The sequence below is a fragment of the Hyaena hyaena genome, unplaced genomic scaffold (assembly GCF_003009895.1).
Source record: "Hyaena hyaena isolate Hyena2069 unplaced genomic scaffold, ASM300989v1 scaffold_19, whole genome shotgun sequence".
In the NCBI taxonomy this organism is placed as follows: Eukaryota; Metazoa; Chordata; class Mammalia; order Carnivora; family Hyaenidae; genus Hyaena; species Hyaena hyaena.
Genome location: NW_024080651.1, coordinates 5,607,356 through 5,621,655, shown reverse-complemented (window position 1 = coordinate 5,621,655; position 14,300 = coordinate 5,607,356). Strand labels below are relative to the sequence as shown.

At 39.6% G+C, this 14,300-nt stretch overlaps 1 protein-coding gene across 6 annotated transcripts in view; it reads left to right on the top strand.

Annotated features, from left to right (window-relative positions):
- EIF4ENIF1 (eukaryotic translation initiation factor 4E nuclear import factor 1) overlaps nt 1-14,300 on the top strand; it is a 44,233-nt gene that overhangs the window by 4,029 nt on the left and 25,904 nt on the right. For all 6 annotated transcript variants that reach the window (XM_039225432.1, XM_039225421.1, XM_039225425.1 and 3 more), the window contains exons 3-4: nt 9,347-9,420; nt 12,760-12,887. In XM_039225432.1, coding sequence (XP_039081363.1) covers nt 9,347-9,420; nt 12,760-12,887 — 202 coding nt within the window. The remainder of the gene's footprint in view (nt 1-9,346; nt 9,421-12,759; nt 12,888-14,300) is intronic.

The window sequence follows — 14,300 nt, the reverse complement described above, 5'->3', positions numbered from 1 at the left end:
AAAAAAAAAAAAAAAAAAAAAAAAAAAAGAGTGGCCTCTGAACTAGTGTTTAGCACCGACTGGTAACCTCTTAGAAATACAAAACATCGGGGCGCCTGGGTGGCTTAGTCGGTTAAGCGTCCGACTTTCGCTCAGGTCATGATCTCGCGGTTCGTGGGTTCGAGCCCCGCGTCAGGCTCTGTGCTGACTGCCTCTGAGAGTCTGTGTCTCCCTCTCTCTCTGACCCTCCCCTACTCACGCTGTCTCTCTCGCTCCTAGAAATAAATAAAAATATTTAAAAAAAAAAATTAAAAAAAAAAAAAATACAAAACATCAAGCCCCATGTCAGTGGTATTGAATCAGATTCTAGGGATAGGGCCCTGCTGTCCACATATAACAAGTCTTTCAGGGAATTCTGACTCTGATTAAAGTTTGAGAACTATTGATTTAGGAAAACACGATAAGGTGGTCATGCTTATTAATGGAAAGACTTTGAGACTCATTAAAATTTTTCTTACCTTCACCAGAGGTCCTTGTTTTACTAGTTCTTGAGGTGTTTTACTAGTTCTTTACTAGTTTATTGGTGATACCATCTTCTGCTTCAGATACAAAGTAGAAATGCTTTGGACTGCCCCACTATTCAGATCCTTGCTCTTTTTCTTGAGTGGACAGATTGATTTTAGGGTATACATACTTGGTGCTGCTCCTCCTTTGCTCCTGTGTCTTGCCACTGATTCCTTATCAAATGTTATCACCTACCAGTTAAATAGGGTATATAAAAGCAGGGGGCACTCCTAACATTGAGCTCAGTACTTACCAGTGTTATACATATCCAGTCTATCAGCTAAAAAAAAGTAGGGATTGGACTTTACTAAGTTTAATTTCATGTGTGCTCATTGCTTTGGCACCATTTTGGTGTCTGTAGGGATCTTCAGAGGAGGCACACCACCTGATTTGTGGCTGATGGGCAGTTAGTCACAGTGATACAGCCATGTTTATGTCTTTGCTTTAAAACCATTTTTTTAAAGGCATCAGAAGTGGACTGATTTGAGTAATTCTCATAGCCTTCCAAGAATCAGTTGTAAGACTTGAAGTCCAGCCTCTGAGAAAAGAGAAAGTATGATCTAAATCCTAGCTTGAAATCATTAGTCAGATGATCAGGTTTAACTATAGCGATATCTCATTTGGTAAGTTCATAGGTATCTTTTATAAACTGAGTTCAGAAGTAACTTCTAACAGGTGGCATTTCTGTGACATACTTAGCTACAGACTTAAGCTAATATAAAACTAAGAGTGTTTATATTGGAAGGCAGAGTTATGGTATGAAAAATCATTATACGATCTTAATGTTTCAGCTGTTCAGAAAACCTAGCTAACTAGAAGTTCTTCAAGGGGTCAGCTGCCAACACGATAGATACTGACTTATGGTTGTTCTTTCCTACCTGTTACAATTCTAAGTCATCTTGAAAAGTTGGGATTCAGGGCTCTTGCCCCCATGAGTATCCTCTCCTCCTTGCTCATGGTGGGAACTTCTAGCTAGATAAGGAACTAGTCATTTTACAGTTGGAACCTTTAACATAAAGATTCATGGGCAGGACCTTTGATTCAGGGAAGGGTGCTATGAAGGGAGGCTGGCTTAAGGGAAGCCTACCCAAGGATGTGGTAGTTTGGCACAGGGTTCCTGGTAGTCCCGCTGGGCAGGGACAAACCCAACACTGCACAGCTCCTGGGAGGTATCATGTACCTTCCTTGTTCTTTCAAGAGAAACCGTGAAGATGAAAGGATAAGGGGCATTGAACCCCACTGCCTGATTTAGGATCACCACTTACTTACCCTGTGTGGCCTTCAGCCATGTACTTAGCTACCCTGGTTCTCATCCTTTCCTTCTTTAAAATGTGGAATAGTATCTACTTCATAGGATTTTTGTGGGGAATAAATGAGAAAATACATGTCAAGTGCTTAGAAAAGTAGCTGGCACACAGGAAGTACTAAAAACTCTTTAGGATGTAATAAGGGAGATATTAAAAGATATCTTCTTTAGATACCAACTTCAGATGATCAAGATACTTATTTTTTCAATGTTACAGTAACTATTTCCATTTTAATATGAAACCAGAAAGCCCTAGTGAAGATGTAATGCCACTACCCTAAAAATGGTTTTAAGTTTCCTTCTAGTATTTACCTGCTTAACATTTCATATTGTTTTTTTATCAGTTGTATAAGTACATTTAAAAGCCAAGGTTTATTTTTATTGTATTGGCCAGATCAACAGAGAAAACACAGTTTTCTTTTTTTCCCCCCCCATTCCCATTTTCGTAGTTTCAAATCTTTCAGTAGAAGAAAGTCTTTGCCTCAAATCAGCCATCATTAGATGCTTGGATGAATCCAGGTGTGAAGTCCTGCTTAACAGCTCTGCAGGATCCTTTGAATTCTGACCTACCTGTAAGAACTGTTAAAAATGGTGCCTGCAGCAACAAAGTTCATAAATGGGGGATGGTGGAATGTATCCCATGTACCCCCTATGTTCTTAGTTCACCATTGTCCTGGCTATCATTGTGGGTACCATTACCTCATTGTGATCTATTTTTAAGAGCTTTCTAATCCTTTCAGAAAAGTCCTCTGATTTGGCAAAACGAATATCTGGTCAGTCAGCAACCATCTAAGAGCCTGATGACCAATCCCAATGCTAGTGGTGGTGTTGAGGGTGGGGGCTGGGAGAGGAAGTCAAAGGTGGATGATCCAACCCAGACACTGTTCTGGGGACACATGCCTTCTTTAGGAAGAGTCAGGCATGTGTTTGCGCGCGCGCACACACACACTAGTAAGGTACTGGGTCACTTCTAGAGTGCTTTGACCATCAACAATGAAATAAAACTTTGGATTTCTTAATAAAATATCTATGTTAATATTTTAAAAGTTGACCTTTTTACTCTTGTGAATTGAATTCAGCTCACAAAGGTAAAGAATATTTCCCCTTTCATCTTATGTCAGTGACTCGTGTGAAATTCTTCTAGAACATCAGAATGTCATCGGAACATACAGCTACTTCTGCATGGAATTTCTGCAACAAGAAACTGGATGTAGATTTTAACCACTATTGTTTTGGGCTTATATTCACATTCGTTTGCTTTTTACTTTAATACTGATCATTAAAAGTGGGTGTCCATATTAGTAATTCTCAAATTGTTTTGGGAAGCTTGACATTTTCTTTAAGGACAGTGTTAGTTTAACTGGCTTTTGGGCAGTTAGCAGCTTATTCTTGCCTAGTCAGGTTTTAAAACCTGTGCAAAAAAAGTAAGGTCTCACATATTAACTCTTCTCTTGTCCAGCTGTTAATTGTAGTGAATTTGTTGATAATTAGTAAATTCCTGTGGGTTCATAGGAGTCTGTAAAAGGGTAATCTCCCATTCCCTCCTGAAATACTCCTAGGGAAGGAGCACTCCCAGCTCAGAGTGGACATTTTCCGAGTATTTTGGCTTTAGCCAAAGTTGAAGATTTTCTTTGAAAATATCCCAGGGGGATGCCTTTTCTGGAATATTGCTCTTAAGAGCTCTCGATGAAATGGCAGGTTCAAGAACACTTCTCTTGAGAGACTGGAGACCCGTGGGGTCAGGGCCAAGGGTCATCTGCTTATACTAGATACTAAGCCTGGTACACAGGAAATGTTCTGTGGACAGCTATGAAAAAAGCAATTTTTGTATTGAGTTATCTCATCATTTCTCCCCTCCCCACTTAAATGGAGGACCTTCTTAGTTTGGGATAACTATCTTATGCCCCTTAAGACGTTGGTGGAAGGTATAACAGATCTAACTCTCTAAACCCCATGAGGAGGAGCTCTCATTGTCCCTAAGTGTCCAAGTGTACTGTGGGCCACATCTTCAGAAACGTCCATTTAAAGCACCACTTCTTAACTTCTTTGGGATCCACTGGAGATCTTTTGAAGGTATGAGTGCTCACTGCAGAAACTGCACAAATGCAGTTTTGCATATGGTTTCCTTGAGGCCATGAAATTGGTTTAAGAAGCCCTGCTTTCCAGAAGAGTAAGTGTAACTTTATTTAGATATTTAAAGTTATTTCTAGCAGCTTTCACAATCCAACAACTGTTTCTGTTTTCCCAGTTATCAACCTGTTAACAGAATGGCTCTTCATCCTCTATAGCCAGGTGGATGATGTTTTAGCCATTGCACTTTGTCAGCAGCACCATTTGTTCTGCTGACATGGTTAATTCCTCTGTGTATAACTGGCTCACTGCTCTACCCTCTGCCCTTACAAGCCTGTCAAGTTGTATAGTCAGTTGCTGGAACATTTATTCACACCTAGTATATGTTAAGCATACAAAGTCAACAAAGAAAACTGGAATAATATGGGAAGGAAAGTTAAAACATTTTTACCAACCTGAGCAACTCGTATATATATCTGAGGGTAGTTGGCATTATCAGTCTGTGGTTAGAGCAGAAAGTCTGTAAGAAAGAAAATATTAACCTCTGGTAACTGAACAACTTAGTTTAATTTACTTAAAAATATTTTTTGGGTGGTGCCTTGGTGGCTTAGTCAGTTAAGCATCCAACCATGATTTCAACTCCGGTCACAATCTCATGGTTCAGGAGTTAAGCCCTGCATTGAGGTCTGCACTAAGGGTTTGGAACCTGCTTGCGAGTCAGTCTCTCTCTCTCTCTCCCTGTCCCTCCTTTTCCCTCCCTCCCCCTCCCTCCCTGCCTCCCTCTCTCTCTCTGCTTCTCCCCACTTCCTTCTTTCTCTCAAAATAAAAGATTTTTTTTGAGATATAATTCACATACATAAAATTCATCCCTTTAAAGGTGTACCATTCAGTGGTCTTCAGTAAATTCAGAGTTGTACAACCATCACTGTTACCTAATTCTAGAATATTTTCATCACCCCAAACAGAAATTCTGTACCCCCATTAGCAGTCACTCCCATTATCCATTTTCCCCAGGCCCTGGCAAACCTCAATCTACTTCCTGACCATGGATTTGCCTATTCTACATGTTGCATGTAAACAGAATCAGACTATATGTGGCCTTTTTTGTCTGGAATCTTTTAATGTTTCCAAGGTTTGTGTGATAGCATGTATCAGTACTTATGCCTTTTTATTGCCAAATAATATTCCATTGTATGGGTTTACCACATTTTGTTTATCCATTCATCAGTTGATGGGCATATGGGTTTCATTTTTTTGCTGTTGTAAATAATGCTGCTGTTAGCATTTGTGTACAAGTTTTTGTGTGGACATAATTTTTTCAGTTCCTTTTGGTATATACCTAGGGGTACAATTGCTGGGTCATATAGTAATTGTGTTTAACTTTTGGAGAAATTGCCACTGTTTTCCACAGCAGCTGCACCGGTTTACATTTCCATTAGCAGTGCAATATCTCCACATCCTTGCCAATACGTGTAATTTTCCCATTTTTCATTTTTAATAGCTAACTTGGTACACGTGAAGTGGTATCTCACTATGGTTTTGACTTGTATTTCCTTAATGACAAAGGATTTTGAACATCTTGTGCTTTTTGTTGGTCATTTGTGTATTTTCTTTGGAGAAATCTATTGAAATCTTTTGTGTTTTATTTAGAGCATGGGCTGGGAAGGGACAGAGAGAAAGGGGGAGAGAGAATCCCAAGCAGGTTTCATGCTCAGTGTGGAGCTCAACATGGAGCTCAGTCCCACGACCGCGATATCACCATCTGAGCTGGAGTTAAAAGCTCAATTGACTGAGCCACCCAGGCACCCCTTTGTTAAACTGTACACGTTCTCTCCATATTCTGGACACTAAACCCTTATCAGAGCCATGATTTGTATCTATTTTTTCCTGTTCTATGTATTACCTTTTCACTTTGTTGATAGTCATCTGAAGCACAAAAGTTCCCAAACTTAAAATCCAATTTATATGTTTTTTCTTTGGTTGCTTATGCTTTTTCTGTGTCCCAGCTAAGGAACATTGCTAATCCAAGGTCATCAACTTTTTACACCTGCATTTTCTTCTAAGAGTTTTATAGATACAGCTCTTTTTTTTTTTTAATGTTTATCTTGGAGGAGGGGACAGAGAGACGGGGAGACACAGAATCTGAAACAGCCTCTAGGCTCTGAGCTGTTAGAACAGAGCCCGACGCGGGGCTCAAACTCACAAAGCTTGAGATCGTGACCTGAGCCCAAGCCGGACACCCAACTGACTGAACCACCCAGGTGCCCCTAGTTACAGCTCTTATATCTATGTTTAGTTTATTTTTGTTTATGAGGTAGAAGTAAACTTTGTTTTTTAGAACAGTTTGAGATTTGTAGAAAAACTGGGAACATAGAGAAATTAACATTTCCCTGTTAATATGTTAGTATGGTCTATTTTTTACAATTAACAATGCTGATACATCTTATTAACTAGAGTCCATACTTTACTTACCTGTCCTTTGTTTTACCTAATGTCCTTTTTCTGTTTCAGGATCCCAACTGGGATTCCATATTCAGTTTGTCATCCTATCTCCTTAGTCTCCCCATTTCCCTTTTGTAAGACTGTTACCTTTGTGAAAATATTTTTTTTGATTCCCTACAAATAGAATATTTGGTCCTCCAGCATATTTTGTGGCTATGTTAAAATGTTAAGTCTTTTCCAGGTGACTCCTAAATAAGTAAAATCATGAGTTTCAGCGGACGGCTGTAGTAGTAATGGAAAACACCTATCACTTAGGTTCCGTATTATCTTCGGGGATTTAAAGTTTCAAACAAAGCCTTATTGATTAGAAATTTGAGTATATTGGAAGTATACATATTTAAGTATAAAATGTGTTGCCCTTAGTTTAATAGTATACTAGGGTTCTTAGTTCAGTATTTGGATTTTGAGGGTGGTGGAGTAAGGGAATATGAAATAATCTTTGGGTTACTTCTAATAACAAAATTGTTTTGCAGTATTTTTTCCTGTAATGTAGATATAAGTATTTCCTGTATTGTAAGGTCTTTCCTGTTTCTCTTGGAAAATGTTTTAAGCCTTCGTATCCTCATGATTTCTGTCTTGTAACATTTACTGTCGTCATAACTGCTATTGGTCCATTCACCCTTCCTCCACCCAATGCCAAATTTGTGTCACCCTGCTCTAGTGACACCTTGTTTGCCCTGTAGATTTCACTGGACTCCAGTCATTACTGATAATTTCAAGATTGTAGGTCATTGCTTTGACAGCTTTTTTAGAATTTGGGGCTGTCTCTAGATATTTTCTTATATTTGGGATTCTGTTTATCCAACTTCTCAATTTTTCTAGGTATTTCTTCCCAAATGCAAATGCATGATTGATATTCTGGTTTTAAAAATTAAAATGTCATCTGGGCCTAGGGCATTTTGCAATCATAGAGAAAATATTTAGATGCTTCAAGTATCTGAAGACACTGAGTGAACTCATGGTGTACTTATGTACAGTGATTCCTATAGGCTGAGAGAGTAGGTCTCTTCCTCCATATTTACCCCACCATAGGGGAAGCAGTGATCAGAGCAGCAGCAAGCATTATATTGTGAGGCTTGCAGAGGCCTGGTACAGTAGAATGTATATAAGATTTCTCAGAGAAAATGGCTGACACTAGGGCTAGGATGGGTACAAGGTAAGACAGAAAGTAAGGAAGGGCTTTTTAGAAAATGATGGGGCATGTCCAGGGGCGCCTGGGTGGCTTAGTCGGTTAAGCGTCCGACTTTCGCTTAGGTCATGATCTCGCGGTTCATGGGTTCGGGCCCCGCGTCGGGCTCTGTGCTGATTGCCAGCTCAGAGCCTGGAGCCTGTTTCTGTCTGTGACTCCCTCTCTCTCTGACCCTCCCCTGCTCACGCTGTCTCTCTCTCTCTCCTAGAAATAAATAAAATATTTAAAAAAAAAAAAGAAAGAAAAAGAAAATGATGGGGCATGTCCAGAGAACACAGGAAACAACTTGAAGAGGCTCCCAGTTTGAGCCCCTAAATAATTAAGGGCATTAATGAATTATAGACCATTGGAAAAACTAGGTCTCTGTGAGCCCATGCCAATAATAGGTAAACACACAGGGGAAAAGGGAGGATTAGTGTTTGCCCTCCCAGTGAAATGCCATGTGCTAACTGGTAAATATGGAGAGAGACCTAGAGTTGGGAAATCATGATCAGTTTGGGCAAGATTCATCAATAGATGATAAATTTAGGGGGGAATTTTGATGAAGACCAGATATTTGCAGTCTTCTACAGATTGCATACGGCAGCTACTAAGTGGCAGATGGATATCACAGGTGTCCAGAGATGATGCTCTGAGATAGGCACAACATATCTGAGGTTAGTATTCTCTTCCTTGGATACTTTAAGCTAAATCTAATCATGAAGAAACATTAGATAAACCCAAAATGAATACCGTTCTCTTAGGCGAAAAAATAATGTAGGCTGCATTCTTTAGAAATGTCAATGTCATCAAAGACAAAGAAATGTTCCAGTTGTAGAAATGTTCCAAAGAAGTATGACAACCAATATCTGATTCTAGACTGGATCCTATGTTGGAGAATAAAACAATATAAAGGACCTTATTGGGCCAGTTGACAAATTGGAATCTGGAGGGGTAGGTTAGATAAAAGTATTATTTATAACTGATTGTATAAAACTGACAACCCTTTTCAACTAGGTCCTGTAGAAGTAAGCCCTTATGCCTTAAGGTATGTGTTGTTTGTAATGGATTTGCTTCTCTCTTATGCATCTGCAACGATACAGGCCAAGCATAACCCTTGGGGAAATGGAAAAACTAGTCACTCATTATTTTTTATAGGGCTTAATTCTCTCCTGGAACCAGATAAGAGACTTATGAAAGAATATCCTCATTCTTAGGAAATAAGCACTGAAGTATTGAGGAGTAACCCTTATATGGTTTAAAAAATATATATATGGAGAGCCCAAATGCTAAAGTAAAATGTTAACAGGCAAATCAGATAAATGGTAAATGGATGTGTGCTTTGTGCTTTTTTTTTCTTGCGAACTTGTTAAAAATACCTATTTACTTGTAAATTGGCATCTAATGCATTTAAGAGTAGAAAGATTAATTAGGTTTTATTTAAGCCTGAAGTTTCCATACCTTGGTGACCATTCAGTGTCGTAGACTATAACTATATCTTTGGATGGCAGTTTGTGAGAGAATTGTGTTTTAGAAAAAAGCTAATCACTATTACTTGCCAATTCTGCTTGAGCTGCTGCTTGTAAGACTCTTGAGGTAACTCCAGTCCTTTCTGAAATATGTCAGGGTATAGATAAATAAGAACTGTGTGATGTGCTTAAGATAAGCACTCCAGTCATTACTGAGAACAAACAGAAGTTGAAAATATGTGGCATGAGAAATATTACTCAAAATCACCATTTGGTTTTTCTTTCTAGGAGGAGCTCTTGGATATAAAAGAACGCCCTCATTCCAAACAGAGGCCATCATGCCTCTCTGAAAAATATGACAGGTATGGGTGAAGGGGAAGGGGAGTGCTCCTCCTGGTTAATGTCTTGTTTACCCAATGTAATTTAAAAATTGTTTTGAAGTTTTTTGGTAGAATGATGAGTGGAGGAGATTTCAGGGATAATGACTTTGGGCTTCTGCACAAATATATCTCAGATAAACTATGGACTAAATAGCTTACTGCATTGTCCTCATTGGTTTCATTATTAATTGGCTTTAAACTATTAAGCCAAAATTTTGAGGGATGCCTAGGTGGTTCAGTCAGTTTAGTGTCTGACTCTTGATTTCAGTTCAGGTCATGATCGCGCGGTTGTGGGATTGAGCCCCATATTGGGCTGTGTGTGACAGCACAGAGCCTGTTTGGAATTCTCTGTCTCCTTCTCTTTTGCCCTTCCTTCTGTGTGTGCATTCTCTTGCACACATGCTCTCTAAATAAACATTAAAACATTTTTTTGAGGGGCACCTGGGTGGCTCAGTCGGTTAAGTGTCCGACTTTGGCTAAGGTCATGATCTCACAGTCTGTAGGTTCGAGCCCCACGTTGGGCTCTGTGCTGAGAGCTCAGAGCCTGGAGCCTGCCTCGAATTATGGGTCTCCCTTTCTCTGCTCCTCCCCTGCTCGCTCGCTCTTTCTCAAAATAAAGACCTAAAAATTAAAAAAAAAAAATTTTTTTTTGAGCTTTACAGGACTCTAAGGACAACTAAACTAATTCCCTTTCAACAAACTGATGATGAAACTAAAGTTAGAAAATGACTTGGTCAGAGGCAAATAGTAAGAAAGCAGTTTTAAGTCCTCTCCAGGGTCTTTTCTGTCAGTGATAGTTTTTGCACTGTGCTTTGGGGGTCCTTCAAGGGCCTGCCCCGAGGAGGCTGATAAGGAGGATTCTGAGCCATATAGCATTGCTCCACCCTCCTTCCTGCCCCCAAACGAAAAACCATTCAGTCCTTCAGATGAGCCCTTTTGCATCTTGGGTTGCTTCATAAGCAGTAGAAGGCTTTGGTTTGAGAAGACGAGAGCTAAATTATGGTCTGAAAATGTTTATAATCACCCTACATTGCACTTGCTATGGTCCTCTTAAGATTATAAGGTCACTTCTTTTTTTTAATTTTTAATTTTTTTTTTATGATTATTATTGAGACAGAAACAGAGCAGGAGTGGGGGAGGGACAGAGAGGAATGAGGGGAGAGATACAGAATCCGAAGCAGGCTCCAGGCTCTGAGCTGTCAGCACAGAACCTGTTGCAGGGCAGGGCTTAACTCCACAAACTGCGAGATCATGACCTGAGCTGAAGTCAGATGCTTAACCAACTGAGCCACTCAGGTGCCCCTACTCACTTTTAATTCTAAGTGGAGATGTGCTAGTAATAGTAGTGAAAATAAGGGAAAGAGGAAAGAGCTTGTCATCCTGGTATTTCTCTTCTCAGAATTAAAATTTGTTTGATTCTTAAATTCCAAATAATCCTCACAACACACCAGAAGATATGTAATAGCCCCTTTATTGTGAGGAGTGGAGATTGAGAGGTTGACTCACTTATTTAAGAGATACTCAGTTGGTACTGGTTAGGTGGCAAATACTATGTCAGGTACTATCAGATATTGCCTTAATGGAGCATTGATCTGTGGAAGGATACAGTCAAATACTCCAGAGTTTATCATTACCACCATTATAGGCTGTGAAGGATAAGTGCAGAGTACCCTGCTAGTAATGTAGCATAGCCTGGTCAGATCTGGGGTTTGGGAAGTCCATTCAAAAGAATAGTGAGGGGCGCCTGGGTGGCTCAGTCGGTTAAGCGGCCGACTTTCACTTAGGTCATGATCTCGTGGTTCATGGGTTTGAGCCCCGCGTCGGGCTCTGTGCTGACTGCCAGCTCAGAGCCTGGAGCCTATTTCAGAGTCTGTATCTCCTCTCTCTGACCCTCCCCTGCTCACGCTGTCTCTTTCTCTCTCTCCTAGAAATAAATAAAAATATTTAAAAAAAAAAAAAAAAAAAAAGAATAGTGAAGGGCATAGCTTATTAACTTGTCCAGGAGGTCCCTGGTGGTGATGGCAGAACTAGAATTTTATCCCAGATCACTGGGCTATAAAGTTTCTGCTTTGCACACTGTCCCACCTGCCACATTATCATTAGGGAGTAACGAAATACAACCTAAAGCGCACATTTTATGTGCTTAAGAGCCTTTAGGGAAAAACTAAGACTATGCATAGAAATTCTGGAAAAGTACTCACCAAGCATTCCATGCACTACTTCTAGTGAGAAGTTTTTTTCCCTCCCTTATGCTAATCTGCAGTAAACTGGGATTTTTCCTCCCTTGTATTAATCTTCAATAAACTAATCCATATTATGGAGCATATTTTTTGTGTAGGACAGGCATAGTTTCTGTAATCCATATGTACCCCCAGGTTTGTGGTCTGATGTTCCATTTATACCCAGATCACTGGTTTTCAAGTGACTATTAATGTTGTATGAAAAACAGCAAAATATTACTGAATTAATACAGATGTTCCTCAACTTAACAATGGGTATGTCCCAATAAACCCATCATAACTTGAAAATATTATAAGTCAAAAATACATTAATATGTGACTAGTCTACTAAACATAGCTTAGTCTAGTCTGCCTTAAAAGTGCTTAGAATGCTTAAACTAGCCTACAGTTGGGCAGTCATCAAACACAAAGCCTATTTTATAATGCAGTGTTAAATATCTCACATAATTTATTGAATACTGTACTGAGGGGCACCTGGGTTGCTCTGTGCCGACAGCTCAAAGCCTAGAGCCTGCTTTAGATTCTGTGTCTCCCTCTCTCTTTGTCCCTCCCCTGCTCACACTGTCTCTCTCTCTCAGGAAAAAAAAAAAATTTAAAAATTCAAAGCACAGTTTCTACTGAATGTGTACCATTGAAAAGTGGAACCATCTTAAGTTGAACCATAGTTAGTCAGGGACCATCTGCAGCTGTTTTTATTTTCATTTTAAAAGAGCTGGGGCGCCTGGGTGGCTTAGTCGGTTAAGCGTCCGACTTTCGCTTAGGTCATGATCTCGCGGTTCGTAGGTTCGAGCCCTGCGTCAGGCTCTTTGCTGACTGCCAGCTCAGAGCCTGGAGCCTGTTTCAGTCTGTGACTCCCTCTCTCTCTGACCCTCCCCTGCTCACGCGGTCTCTCTCTCTCTCTGTCCTAGAAAAAAAAAAAAAAAAAAAATGATTTAAAAGAGCTAACCATTCTGATGGTATCCATGAAGTGTTATATTGGCAAGGGGCTTCCATGACTTACTGCCTGAAGAAGTTTAGAAATGAGACCACACATATAATCTATGGGTGCAAGTGCTAACTGTTGGTACCCTTTGATTTATAGTGATGGCGTTTGGGACCCTGAAAAGTGGCATGCCTCTCTCTATCCAGCTTCAGGGCGGAACTCACCAGTGGAAAGTCTGAAGAAAGAGTTGGATTCAGACCGGCCTTCCCTTGTGCGCAGGATAGTAGGTGAGCTCGTGGAAGTGGGGGCAGCAATTTTGGAGACAGTGTTCTTTGCTGCCGGTTTCATCCTTAGCGGAGAGTTTTATTTGGGGAAAATGTTGTTATCAGGAAAGTGATTTATCAATTGGGTTTTTCATGATTAGCATAGAAAAATCCTGGCCTTCCTATATAGCAGTGGCAAGTAGACTATATTAGACTACGTGTTTTTGGAATTATAAGTACTGCTATCTTTCATTGATGGGGTAACTGAGTAAGATGTGGTAGGGAGCACGTATTTAGAATTATAAATAGAATTGTATAGTGTGCACTCTTTGGGTAGCTTCTTTCACTCAGAATAGTTGCTTTAAGATTCAGTCATGATATTGGGTGTATAGTTGCACCTTTTTATTGACTAGTTGTATTCCATTGTATGAATTCACAGTTTATCCATTTTTCTGTTGGTGGATATTTGAGTTTCCAGTTTTTGACAACCAAAACTTTCATGTACAATTCTCTGTATAGGCATACACTTTTTTCTTGGGTAAATACCTATGGGTAAAATGACTGGGTCCTATAGTTAATGTATGTTTAACGTTTTGAGAAACTGCCAAGTTGTTTTCCAACATAGCTATACCACCTTAATTTCTGGCAGCAGTGTATGAGAGTTGTTTGTTCCACATTCTTGTCAACACTTGGAATGTTCAGTCTTCACGATTTTAGCCAATCTAATAAGTGTTTAGTGGTATCACATTATGGTTTAATTTGCATCTCCCTAATGACTCATGATCTTGAGTATCATTTTATATGCTTATTTGCCATCCAGATACCCTCTTTAGTGTTTGGTCAAAGCATTTATCCATTTTTAAATCTGTGTTTTAAATTTGAAGTTTTTATATGTACCAGATATAGGTCTGTCCTTTATCATATGTACATTTTTAAATATTTTCTCCCGGTTCTGTGGCTTGTTTTTGCATTCTCAGAATAGTACCTTGCAAAGAGCAGAAGTTTTGTTTTTGTTTTAAAATTTAATGTTTTATTTTGAGAGAGAAAGAGACCGAGTACAAGGGAGCGAGGGGCAGAGAGAAAGGGAGACACAGAATCCGAAGCAGGCTCCGGGCTCCAAGCTATTAGCACAGAGCCCAACATGGGGCTCAAAGTCACAAACCATGAGATCATGACCTGAGCTGAAGTCAGACGTTCAACTGAGCCACCCAGGCGCCCCTATCATTTTTTTTTAATGGGTTGTGCTCTTGGTGGTGTTCCTAAGAAAACTTTGCTTAACCCAATGTCACAAAGATTTTCTCTTATATTTTCTTATAGAAATTTTCTTTCATTTAGATCTGTGATCTATTTTGTGTTTTATATGTGGTATCAGGTATCAATTCAAGTTCTTCATTGAACTGCTGGTGGGTATCCACCTGTTAAGTACCATTTGTTGAA